Source organism: Oreochromis niloticus, linkage group LG7 (genome assembly GCF_001858045.2).
Source record: "Oreochromis niloticus isolate F11D_XX linkage group LG7, O_niloticus_UMD_NMBU, whole genome shotgun sequence".
Lineage (NCBI taxonomy): Eukaryota > Metazoa > Chordata > Actinopteri > Cichliformes > Cichlidae > Oreochromis > Oreochromis niloticus.
Window position 1 is genome coordinate 41,837,507 of NC_031972.2, and position 13,142 is coordinate 41,850,648.

At 38.4% G+C, this 13,142-nt stretch overlaps 3 protein-coding genes across 4 annotated transcripts in view; 1 reads left to right on the forward strand and 2 right to left on the reverse strand.

Annotated features, from left to right (window-relative positions):
- rlig1 (RNA 5'-phosphate and 3'-OH ligase 1) lies at positions 1 to 5,774 on the reverse strand. Its single transcript, XM_003449198.5, has 7 exons — positions 5,567 to 5,774; positions 1,911 to 2,028; positions 1,715 to 1,810; positions 1,297 to 1,413; positions 926 to 1,123; positions 613 to 782; positions 1 to 452 (listed from the first exon to the last, which is right to left on the reverse strand). The coding sequence occupies exons 1-7, from the start codon at positions 5,654 to 5,656 to the stop codon at positions 282 to 284; spliced, it is 960 nt and encodes a 319-aa protein (XP_003449246.1). The 5' UTR covers positions 5,657 to 5,774; the 3' UTR covers positions 1 to 281.
- The window catches only part of LOC102076739 (trichohyalin), an 18,312-nt gene continuing 7,212 nt past the window's right edge, over positions 2,043 to 13,142 (forward strand). The window contains exons 1-3 of the mRNA XM_005454177.4: positions 2,043 to 3,004; positions 4,960 to 5,075; positions 12,871 to 13,126. Coding sequence (XP_005454234.1) covers positions 4,996 to 5,075; positions 12,871 to 13,126 — 336 coding nt within the window. The 5' untranslated portion in view covers positions 2,043 to 3,004; positions 4,960 to 4,995. The remainder of the gene's footprint in view (positions 3,005 to 4,959; positions 5,076 to 12,870; positions 13,127 to 13,142) is intronic.
- On the reverse strand, positions 6,013 to 9,354 carry lyve1b (lymphatic vessel endothelial hyaluronic receptor 1b). 2 transcript variants are annotated; one of them, XM_005454176.4, is made up of 6 exons: positions 8,971 to 9,354; positions 8,274 to 8,423; positions 7,679 to 7,818; positions 7,044 to 7,448; positions 6,818 to 6,896; positions 6,013 to 6,701 (listed from the first exon to the last, which is right to left on the reverse strand). In XM_005454176.4, exons 2-6 carry the CDS (start codon positions 8,327 to 8,329, stop codon positions 6,494 to 6,496), a joined length of 888 nt encoding a protein of 295 aa, XP_005454233.1. In that variant the 5' UTR covers positions 8,330 to 8,423; positions 8,971 to 9,354; the 3' UTR covers positions 6,013 to 6,493. The 2 variants fall into 2 exon arrangements, with proteins under 2 accessions (XP_005454233.1, XP_003449207.2); XM_003449159.5 differs by having other exon boundaries at positions 8,274 to 8,442; positions 8,971 to 9,353.

Sequence of the window (13,142 nt, forward strand, 5' to 3'; positions counted from 1 at the left end):
TTCACCGTTTCTTTTTTGTGCTAAACGTTAAACTTTGGCAGTCAGTTTTCTCCTTATTTCTTCCACTAACAGCTCACTCACTGTAAGCTACTCTTAAGACTTTCATGAATTCAAAAAGCAGCAGTTCTTAACTGGTTTCTGTGGAATAAATTAATCTATATGAGTATAGGATTGTAAATGACTCGCATGGAATTACAGATGAAATATCAGGGATCCATCAGCAAAGCGGCAGATCCTCACAAGATCCGGAGAGAAAAGAAATCCGTTTTCCCCGCATGGACTTATAGCTCAAAGTGAATGTCCTGAAGCCGGCTGAAGCAGTGTCCATTTAGTGCTACAAACGATGTAAACAGGTCTGTGCTGCCGTAAGCGTCGACACGGATGGCCGCCGGCTTGTTACCAAGGCAAGTGTTCACTTCTGGCCACTTCAGTCCCAGGTGATGACGATGAACCTAACAACACACACAGAAGAGCTCGGTGCCTGATTTCACACTATTCAGAACATTGAAGCATGACAGCATTGCTCTCTGTAAACTTCTTATGGCAGCTCAATCTTTTAATACAGATACTTAAATCCATTTAATGCACTGAATAATATATATGTCATCCCACCTTGATGAGAGTGCCGTCACTGCAGTGCCAGACTATACCCTCAACTCGACCGTCTGGATTCTCGTGAAACCAGGAGCACAGCTGCTGGAAGTCCACAGGTGGTGGGTTTCTGATTGGAACACTCCCATGTGTAACCAGGCAGTGGACAGGCTGCTTTTTGCTGCCCAGCCCTGTTTGTACAATATTAATGAACCTTGGTTTACTTCAGTTTTTGTTTTAAATCAATCACCCAATGAAGTTAATTAATGTTAATCATTAATTGTAATTCCAAACCACAGATTATATAAAAAAAAATGAATGCAGTTTCTATTACCATATGGGTTTCCATTGACATTGGTTCCAATAAGCTCCAGTGTTTGTTCCTGGAGCTCAGCTAATGGGACTGATGTGATTTCTAACATGTCTTCGTTGTCACGTCGAGGCCTGAGAACAAGAGCAAGCCCAACGTTGTAATCCACCACAGAGGAGTGCCAGCAGTACTGCTTGTTGTCTCTCTCCACTGGAACCCAGCCTACATATTTATAACAACAAAGAAAAGTACTCGTCATGCTGATGGTTTCCATGTGAAGGACGATACTTGCTGCTTATCGTCTCTTTGACACTTACCCCCATTTTTCTACATAAACTCTTTTACATAGACATAGGTGAATGCACTGCACACGAACTAAAATAAGAACTAAGAACCTGGAATATGTCCATGTTCATCGGGCACTGGACGGCCGTTGTGATGTTTGACTCCATGAGCTGGGATCCATGTTTCTGGCACCGGTTTAAAATCTTCCTCTATGTTCCACGTGAAACCTGAAAGAAAGCCCGGAAAAATTTAATCCTTCCCACTGCTAAATGTGTTATGTATTAACATTTTCCAGGCCTTTTGTTTTTTGCTCCACACTCAATATTCTCACAATTAGGCCCATAGGTCTCTGGTAATTATGCTTGTGTATACCACTACAGTGGATTTTTAAGTAATACTGTTATTAAACCCTTTGAATTGAGGCTCAGAATCTGCTTCAGTCACTGTGGTGATGTGTAAAAGCAATATTACCAAAAAAAAAACGTGTTCAAATATCTTGTGGAACTGTTTTTGACAAAGTTAATCTACCTTTACAACTTTTGTGAGAATGTTGGTACTTTTTAAACCTCTTCTCTGTTTGTTTGTTTGGTCTTCTGTCAAGTCGAGCCCACAGGTAATGCTGCCCTAAAGAAAACAGATCAACTCCACTTAGAAAACTACACAGTAGTAGCAGTTTGTAGACGCTGACTAGGAAAGGGTCAGTGTTATTCTGAGATCTTCTCACCTTTATGAACTGTAACATAGCAGCAGGTGCCATCAAGTTTTTCAGTGGCAAGCGCACTATGTACGTTAGCCTCCAGAGCAACAGGGTTCACATTTTCTGTGGCAACAACCTGAAATTGCTAAAGAGAAGCAAAACCATATGTTTGATCAGTGCAAGATATAAATGAAAGTGACTATACCCAACATTAGTAACGGTACCATGAATGCATAAATGAGTTATCTATATATTATATAGCATCAAACTGAAGCCCCACATTATAAACCACCACTTTTCAATTATAAGTTTGGGCCTGATTAAAGAACCAACAACAGACCAACAGAACCAACAACAGACTACATGACTGTGCTGACACTGAATCAGCTGCACAATTCATCTAATGCAATTTTAGAATACTTTCATGACTGCATAGTTTTAGCAACCAGGGAATCAAAAGGTCAAATATGCATCTGTACCAGCTTCTTTTGCAATTACATGAAATATAAGTGAATCCCATGAAAAGCGATTCTCTTTAAGTATATCTCCTATACATCTATTAACAGGTGCTGATTCAAACAAATGTCGTTTCATTTTCTGGCTATTATCAATAAACAGACATGACTACATTTATCACAACATAAAAAACATAACATTAAGGGGATGCAGATGAGGTGCCAGTGATAAGAAGCTCATGATCATCAGTATAGAGTGTCATCATTGTGCCAAGATTAAAGCGTTCTCTACAGTTTTAGATGGATGGATGAAGTATATCAGTTTGGCAAATGATTCAAAAACACTTATTTGAAATCTATCACTCCACTGTAAGCAAAATTATCTTCAAGTGGTGTAGAGTTTGAACGAATGCCAATGTGCTCACGGCGCACATGACATGAATTAGCTGGTTGCTCCAGCTAATTCAGAGAAAAACTGTGCAAAGGAAACGGGCCTCCAAGAGCCACAAACTTTAATCCCAGGCTCTGCAGGGAACTCTTGCATCTGGCGGTTTTAAGGCACATGCATTTAAAAATCAGAGAGGGGAAAAAAAATTTTTTTAAATTACAGTTTGCCAGTTAGCCTCATATCAAGTGGATAAGTGGATCTGGCATGTTGAGGCTTGGGTATGAAATTTATGGTTTTCGGGGTTTTTATCGCCTTTTCCCGTGTTGTAGTTGTGTGTCTTATTTTGAAAGAAATATTAACGCGTTACCATAGTGACCAGAGAGCATTAAGAGGCAGAGAGGAGGATGCTACTCTCAATGTTGTTGGCGTATTTCAGGAGGACGCCGCTAATAAAGTTATACAATTACACAATGAATTTGCGTTTATTATTATATTACAAACTACCATTGTTTTTGTCTTGGTCGTTTCATTTTATTTTGCTGTATTTATCCGCGACACCTTAAAGGCCGGTACATGAAAATATTGTCTGACATTAAACTCGTCCGTGGCGCAAAAAAGGTTGGGGACCGCTGTTCTAAATGACCGGCATGAGTAACGGGCAGAACAATTACATTCTCTTCCACTAGAGAGCAGTACAACTACCTGCTCTAATTAAATAGGTTGCCAACTGCCAGTAAAACAGAAGATGATGAAGAAGAAATTATATAATAGTCATGCTGTGAGACAACGCAGCACATCATAGCAATAGATAAATATTTGAAATGAAAAAGTAGTCAATCTGACCCAGATGAAGGCCCTAGCATGAGTAGTGATTCAGGGAAAAATGATCAATATGTTTTTTGTGACATTTTTGTTTGGTGGTATGCCGTGTGATTTTTCTAATGTGAAATATGTGCCGTAGCTCCAAAAGGTTGGGGAAAACAGCCATAGTGGTGGTAATTATATTTCTGTTCCATCAACGGGGTAACCATTCTGTATAAATCAAGTCATTTCTATGATGTTTGGGCCTGCGACAGGCTGGAGACCTATGGATGGATGTTGTTTGATGTGTCCCTGTGGAGAAAAATCTGGGGGGCCAGCTAGCATCCCAAAAAGACACTAACAAACACTATTTCATCTTCTGCCTCTATTTCAAGCATCCTCCTCTGTCACATAAACCCTCTGCATGGCCTTCTTCACTCTGGTCGTCCCCTTTCCTTCCCTGGCTCCATCCTTCTCTCTGTCTCCAAACATGCCTTCCAACTTTCCTCTTTTCCTCTTCGTCTAACAGCAGCACAACTTCCATCCACACCCTGTTGGCCAACAGCACCGTAGGCGGTCGTTCTTAACCCAGGCCTCAACTGATCTGCTATGGAAATCTCATTCTTGATGATTCACATGGTTGATTTACACCAGATGCCCTTCCTGACATAACCCTCCCCATTTATGCTGGGTTGAGAACGGCACTAGCACTACACCAGCTTGTGGCCCCCCTGTGGTAGGGTTCTAAAAGAAAAACTAAAGAACCGCTAAAGAAATGAATAAAGAAAATGACAGTATTATGTTACTGAATATCTAGGAAAATGACTGAAATAAGTCTTTGCAACCATTTAACTTGAGGGTAAACAGCTAATGTGTGAAAACAGACTTTTCCTGTTAGATTCTATAAAATATGCAGTTCTATCCTGACACCTGCAGATCTCTCCTTTGAGCTGTGTATATTAACATCAGATAGTGACGCCTCTACAAGATCCCTCAGAGCTCAGTGAGTGCATAGTAACAGGGTCTAAAGTGTTTCGGTAATGAGCATCAGTAATTAATATCAATTCTCAGAAACAACTTTATTCCTTGATTTAGTTTTTTTCCTGCAAGGTTTAAATTGAAACCAGTTTTATTGTTCTACGAGTCTCACTGACTACAATCCTAAAACAGGCCATGTATTTGCACTTGCTGAACTTATATCAAACTTGCAATTAGGTTTAGCCTACATTTAAATTATGTAAAGATGCTCTCAGTCTTACACGGAATAAAACATTAATTTAATGTAATCTGTCAGGTTGTTCCATGTCTTTAATGATAGAGCTGAAATGTCCATAAGTCTGTTAACTGGTATGTTCTTCCTCTCTTCTTCTGCTTTCCAGCAGGCTGGCTAAAATTTTCTTCATTCCAGAGTTTGTTTGTTTGTTTTTTCCAGACTTGCAGTGACTAAGCCTGCAAGAGTGGTCTGCATATGTCTGTGTTACCTGACAAAGAAGATTTTGGTGTTTTGGTAAAGCTTAAGCAGGAAAAACCCTTCATTCAGCCATGCAGGTATTTGCTCTACTCTATTCATTACACAGCAGTGCCTCGACTCGACTCACTATTAAAAACTGGGAAGTTGGCACAGCATATAACTGTTTGATGCCAGATTGCACCACATTTACGATAAATAAATAAATCAGACAGAAATTTCTCCGCTGTTGAAACCAGCTGTACAACTATTTGTCCCGATGACCATGTGTCAGTTAATTTGTTCAACCTGTTGCCCTGTTGTTTACGTTATGCAAATCAGTGTGGTCCTCTGTCGAGGAAGACCCGAGGTGTGTCTTCATGCTACAGCCGACAGGAAAATACAGTTAGCCACCTCCCCCTGCTCTGGCTCCGACATTTACTCTGCTTACATTTCACTTCCAGTAAAAGATAAAAAGACACGACTAAGAACTTGTTCACGACGGGTGCTTCTCCGTGCTAACAACTGTAGCAGCAGGAGATACCCATAATAAACCTACTGCGCCTGATAACGTGTCTGCACATGCATTCACCTGACAGTCGCGTTTTCTGGACTGTTCTTCCTTCACGTCAGTCAGAAACACACACGGTATCTTCTGCTGTACGGAACCCAGGCGTCTCATTTCGTGTGCTTTCTACCAAAGCTGTAACGTAACGTTTACAAGCATGGATGAGCAAAGCAAAAAAAACAGCAACGGTTTGGCTCTGTTGTTGTCTTCTTCTTCGTTGGTTTTATGTCGGTGCGTAAATACCGAAACGACTCATTACCGCCGCCATGTTGCTGCGTTTGTAACAACATGTACCCGTGTGTATTTGGAAGTATATTTTTTTTTTGTGCTATTTTACGTGAAATAAATACAAATAAATGCACTTTTACTCGATTGGCAGAGAAGATTTGGTAAGTTTTTCATACTCGTCTCTGCTGCACAACCCACACATGCATTTCTTTACAAATTAAATGGCGCCCTTTAAGAGGAAATAAACAGGCTTTGCAACAGTATTTATTGCCAAGATGCATAGTTACAAAGAAAGATTTGGCCAAAGCCAAGCACAATTTATTTTCATAATAAAAGTAATAGTAGTATTACTTTGAAAGCTTGTTTGTTAGTATCTGTTGTCTGTAATACAGAAATACAGATCACACTATTATTATTGTATATTTTCAATATTATTTTACAACATTGGTGTGTGTCAGTTACATATTTGTATTGTTTTTTCTCCACCACTAGGAAAGAAGCGTCTGTTGGCTTCCACTTTCATTCATGTGTATATGACAGCAAGTCTAAACATATAGCCCGATTTAGTTGTCTGTAGCCAGAAAAGTCCTGTAACAGGCTGTATAAAGGACTTTTATGAGTACAACAATCTACCAAAGATTTTATGGTGTGAGTGATCTTCTAATCTTGTTTTTATCAGATAACACAGCTGTGTCTACAAAAAACTTGCACAAAATGGTCATATTACTTTGAAGAGTTTGCTTTGATGTCTGACTTCACACACAGAGTGATGTCACTGGAGTACATCCGGTGTGATTCTTCTTCATCGTCATCATCATCATCATCATCCCCTTGCAGTCCGAGATGGTTCATAGCATTATTAGTAAAATTCCACATCTCTGTCTCGATGTTATCCATCTGCTGCCAGTGAGACAAGCACCTGAAAACATTCCTTTTCCAAAAAGACAGAGAAAAGTGTTTTTAATAAAAGACAATACATGTGGATTACACCAAAAGTTGTTCCTTAAGTGCTTTAAGCCATGCAGATCACCCAAAAACATTACTCACACTTGAAAGTACCACATAGCGCTTGCTGCAGTCAGGAGCAGAAGAATGATGCCAAGAACAATAACTGTTACATGTAAAGCTGATAAAGAAAAACAACAACAAAAAAACAAGTAAAGAAGCTAATTTGATTAAAATCATTTATCCAAATGGATTTTTTTGCTGACATGATGTTAGCAAAATCAAACAATGAAAAAAGAAAAAGTGTCTTAGATATTCCAGAACATACCTCCTAGAGATGGTTTTGCGGAGCTCTCAGTCTGTGGCAGCGGCCACTCAGAGGAAGCTGGGAAATTGAAGGCATGAGTGGAAGCAGAAAAGGTCAAAGTGACAGCAGGGGGGTTCGTGGTGGTTAGTAGGGGAGGCAAGGAAACAGGAATATGGGTTGAGAACGTTTTAAAAGAAGGGGTGCCAAGGGAAGAAATCCTAGCTGACCGCGATGTCATGACGAGCACATCAGAAGCTGAAGTTGAGGGTGTGGGCTGAAGTGTCGGCCGAGATTTTCCTGTTATTGACTTTTTTGTTGAGGACATGGACCTTGTTGTTGATGTGACCAAATGTGTGGTTTGAGTTGTCAGTGGAGTTGGAGATGTGGGGGATTGTGGGCTGGCTGTTGTCTCCATATCTGTTAATGCTGAGAAAATCAATGGTTCAGTTCTATTTAAGTGATCAGATGACTGTAATTACAGGCAGTAATTAGGCACAACATGAAAACCACTTGCAGGTCACATAAATCACACTGATCATGTCATTACATTGTTATGTGCCACTCACACACTTTGGTCTTGGCATTAGACATTTGTGATGGATGAACTGACGTTTATGGCATATATTAGTCTATTAAACTAAGAAAATAAGTAGTACCGGATGCATCGAAGCAGAAGACGCCAAACTTTTTATCTGCTGGTGCCTTCCATGTCACTACCCCAGTTTTGCCCTGGCCACAAGTTTGTTCAGGGGAAATTCGTGGGACGACGGCAGTCTGTTCAGCTATCCAGCCATATCTGTTAAAATAGTAACAGTAATATAGTTTTTATTAAACAACAATCATTATGGTCAAAATTAGGTCAGTCTGTCCAATTAGTTTTGAGCCACAGAAAATCAGGGATTGTGTGTAATTTATAAACAGGGAATGCAAATGTTAAACTCCTTGATTTAAATAGTCTTTGGTTTAATTTAAACTGTGATGGTGTAAGAAGGCAAAATTACCAAAAAAAAAAAAGTGCCACTAACCAAATATATATGGATCCAAGTGCTTATACAATACATCGATCTTGTGTATTTGGGACAGTTATTTGTGTTTTCTAAAATATTTTTATGCTATTACCGGGAAACACATTCGAGTCAGTCACCTGTTTTTGTGCACGGTTTATTAATATGAAATCTTGAAAACTGCATATGGGTCAACATTATAAAGTATTTGCCTGTATTAAACCCTGGTTAAATGCTTTCTGCTTACTTGCACGTTTCCAGTCCATGTTGAATCGCTTGTGATATCTGAACTTCCGTCGCCATGGTGACATTTAGTGAAAGACAGGCATCTCGGGCAGCTGTGAAGTTCAAGGTGTAGTAGGTTCCTCCTTCGATAAGCAGGAAGACTCCAGTGGCTCTGTAACTCTGAGAAATTACTAACAAAAAAATTATAAAGCGAATTTTCTTTGTAAATAAATTACATTGAAAAGATGGATGGATGCAAAAGAAGAACTGATCCTGACTGTCCTTTGAAAAGCATTATGATCTGTCACTTATGATGTACAGTATACATATCAATATACAGATAAACCACAGTGTGTAGATCTACTTTATGAAGAAATAAACCATAATATGAGCACACACACACACAGAGACTCCGTGTGCGACAAAGAATACTAAAAAAAAAATCATTTTTTTAAAAAATCATTTTAAAAAAATCATTTTTTTTATCTTTTGCTAATATTTTATAGTTTACAGTTATTAAAGTTTAATATCACAGAAGGAGCCAAACGTCTTCGTCTTCTTAACAATAAAATCTGATGGCAGTCTTAAAAGACATGTCAAAAACATGAGTTAAACTTCTTAACAACTATGAAATTTTAGACTTTGAAACACTAGACTTGTGGGATATCCCAGGATTAAGTCTAAAAGTGAATTCAGAAATAAACATACAAAAACCTTACCTCTATTTAAAGCGGATTCACAGGTTTGTAAAAACAGGGCAAAAATCACAGGTAATAATGATGGCAAACAACAAAGTCTTGCCATGTCTTGTATGACAAAATATACCCAATGTGGACGAGGGTGGAGGATCAAATAAACTGAAGCAGAGGGAGAAGCCCAAGAACAAATGTGACAGGGAAGAGAAAAGGAAACAGGAAAAACAAGGTCAAATCTGCTTTATGGCCTGTTAGGAGATAGGACATGCATCCAGAGAAAGACCTTCACTCTAAAGCTCTCTCTAAACGTAGTTGTTTGAGTGATCAAATTGCAGATGCATGACATATAGAACATTTAAAGCACTAATCTTGTTACCAGTAATAACATATTAATGATTTCCAAAGCAGAGATATAGGAATATGGGTTTCATAAAAGAATCAAATAAAAGGATGTAATAATCTAAACTGTGAATAGCTTGTTCATTTAAAAAAAAATCAAACTTTTCAAGTGGATATGGTTAAAGAAACCTTCTTAAATGTTGTTTTGTACTATATTTATGAGCAGTGTTGGTCAAGTTACTTGAAAAAAGTAATCAGTTACTAATTACTGATTACTTCCCCCAAAAAGTAATCCCGTTACTTTACTGATTACTTATTTTCAAAAGTAATTAATTACTTAGTTACTTAGTTACTTTTTAAAAACACGATTTACAACCTGAATAGGTGATAAAGCGATAGATCTTTCAGCCCAATTCTACTTTTGCTGCATAATTCATCATACAAAATGTAATCAAATGGAAAAGTCTCTTTTTAAAACTTGTTTTATTAGTTTTAATCTTTTAACTTTATGCATCAAGCAAAAATTAAATTATATGCAACATTCTCTGACTGGAAGAAATTTGTTTAACATTTAAACCTATTTTCTGCACATTTCAGCACATAAAATAAAATATTTTTTTGTGTTTACACTCACTCTTTCAAATAGATGCAAGTAAAACACAGCAGAAAATAAATAAAATCAAAGACTAGCGGTCCTGTTGCTCTATTTTCACCTGTAAAGCAGGACTGGGGCAGGCGGAGGTTTACCCTGGTGCAGGTGTGCTGCAGCGGTCAGTGGAAGAATCCGCGAGTTTCTCTGTGAATTTCACATTACGTTGTAGTACACTCGGTGCTTGCTTGGAAGTTTAGGGGTTTTTCCGCTGTAAAAAGAAGTTTTCTTCCCACGCACAACGGACGCTAATGTTTTTGTCACTTTTTATGGAATCAAACTCAAAATAAGGTCAGTACTTCCACGCTTTAAACGCTGCATGCTACACTCTGTCCCGCACTCGATATATTATGATCTGCACACAGCTGTTGTCACGAACGTCGCACTCGCTTACGTCACTGTCATGAGACGTTCTCGCAAAAAAAACACGGTTTTAGTAACGCAGTAACGCAGCGTTCCTACGTGAAAGTAACGGTAATCTAATTACCGTTTTTGCAATAGTAATCCCTTACATTACTCGTTACTTGAAAAAAGTAATCAGATTACAGTAACGCGTTACAAGTAACGCGTTACTGCCCATCTCTGTTTATGAGTTTGGAGCTTTTCTGCTTCGTAAGCATCTCTGATGAAGGTATTTTTGCACTCCACAGGCTGTAGGAAAAGGAATTTCCTCCCCACTGTTTCTCTGCTGTCCTCACTTTTGCTGTCTGTTATTGGAACCAATTTTATAAGTATAACCAAGTTTCCTCTGTGTTTATATTATGTTTCAAATCATCACATTCACGGCACCCATCAAAGATCAAAAAAGGAAAAAAAATCACAGCTCATGGCACATAATCCTTAAACTGCTTGTATGTTTAAGGCTGTCTTTCACAGTAATGGTGCAAATGTATTTACAGTTGTTTAAACTGCTGTGTGCTTGTTCACTTGTTAATTGCTTTAAGTCCTACATCGATTATGCATTGATCAATCATTTGTTTGATCTTTTCATTTCATAAAGCGACTCAACATGTAGCACTATATCAGCCCCAGCCCCTTTCCATTAACAGAGCTTACAAAATACATACAAAATGTTGATATTATACAATTTTTTTCGAAATAAAATTATCAATCATTTTTTATCAATCAATGGGCTAAAAAGTGTTGTATACAAAAATATAGTGTTGTATATTTTAAAAAGTATAGGAAAAAAAAGCCAGTTTTAATGTATTCATACAGCACCAACCCACAACAACAGTTAACACAGAGCTTTTATATTGTAGAGACAAACTGCAGGAGTCCCTTTATGAGGACTGTATATGCACGTGCAAACACTGAGAAGAAAAAGATGCTTAAAAAAATGTTCAACTTCAGGAAAGCAAAGCGAGAAAATACATGTGTAGAAGCACAGTTATATATGATTTTTGACCAGTAAGTTTTTTCCCTGGTGGTTAATGCATAGTAACATAAACAAGAGTGCTTCATGGTATTCTGCAAGGTAACTTATATAGTATATTCTACATGGACAAAAACAATTCATAACAGAATTTTGGGATCAAATCATTTGGATAATAAAAATAAGAAGTGGCACACTGAATGCTTAAGCCTGGAGCATCATGTGAAACGCCTCACTGCAGTTTAGTTTCTATCTTAGTAAATACCAAAAAACCCAAGAAAAACATTCACACAGGTTTTTATCGTGAACACATAAACGAATAAATGCACTTTCATGATTAGATGAGAACATCTAATCATGAAAGTAAAGTTGAATGATTTTCAGTGAAAGGACTCATTAATATTTTTGCATTAATTTTTTTTAATGATTAAAGTTCAGTTCAAGTCCATTTTATCTATACAGCGTCAAATCACAACAACAGTCACCTCAAGGCGCTTTATATTGTAAGGACCCAACAAAACCCAACAATCAAAGTGTGGCATTTTCAGTTGAGTGTTAAGTATTGAGGATTAAGGTTATTTATTAATTACCTATTGATTGCATATGGATTATCAACTCAGCTGACGCATTTAACTTTTGGCACTATTAAAACTAGCCTTACAATAAAAACAATGCGTGCTTCTGCAGTGTAATCTCTAATCATGTGATCAGACCTGGCATTTGGTACCCTGAACACATCATAATCACGAGTTAAAGGCAGGGTAGAATGACGAGTGCTTTCCCCTGTTGTGTTAAAACTTGCTGTATCACCACTTTCATTCTACTGCAGGAAGCAAAACAGTTCAGCATGTCCTATTGCAATGACTCAGTGACTGTTGTGTAAATAATGGTGCTTCCTGCTTTCTTCGGGTTGCAGCAGTAATGACTGAGGAAAGCGATAGACTGCTGGTCCACTGATAGGCCCAGGAAAGATGTTAAATGGTCACACTTCCTTGGTTGGGTGTGTTTATCTTCTTCTACAGACTGTGAGAAAATCCCAAACCAGTAAAAAAAAAAAAAAAAGTGTGATAACATGAAAACGAAATCTGACATCACAAGAATTCCTTTCAAGTATAGATACAGAGATACGTGTGTGTGAGAGAGATGCTTCTGTTGTTCTGATATGCGACCCATGGTTACTGGTCCTTAGTTAAGTTAACTGAAAAAACTTTAAATGCATAAAAAATTGACACCACTGGCTTTTTCAGTTTCACATGTAAAAATTATTAATAATTTTAAGGCTTTTTAAGGGATGGAAGGTGTCCTCTTACCTAAACACAGAGACTGTTTGCCTCAGTGCGTTTTCTGCTATCGTGTTGCCCAATAAATGTTGAATGAAGCTGGGCTGGTGATAGGATCCACCCAGTGAACCAAACATGAAACTGAGAACTTTATTCAGGTTGCTGGCCTATGTTCTAACAACAAACCGGGAGCCCTTGTTTTCCTTTGGTGACAGTGACATTTTGGCAAAACTGCATCAGTTGTTTTGTTTTTTTCTCTTTTTCTTTGAAATGTCAATCAGGGCCAGATCGCACACAGATCTGCAGGCGGCTGGGACGTCCTCGCTAGATGACAGCCTGTACAAATCTTTCTCCATGAGCAGCAGTAATGTTAACAGAGGCAGCCGGTTCAAGAATGGGGTAACGGAAGAAGTTAAAGTCCTCTCCAGGCCGTCCAGGAGGCCTGTGCGGGCGGTCAGGCCAGTCAGCGCCGTCAGCTCCAGTGGCTCCTTCCTCCAGCTCAATCATCTGCAGGGGGAGCTGGTCAGAAAGAGGAAGGTAAGAAGGTAGAAAA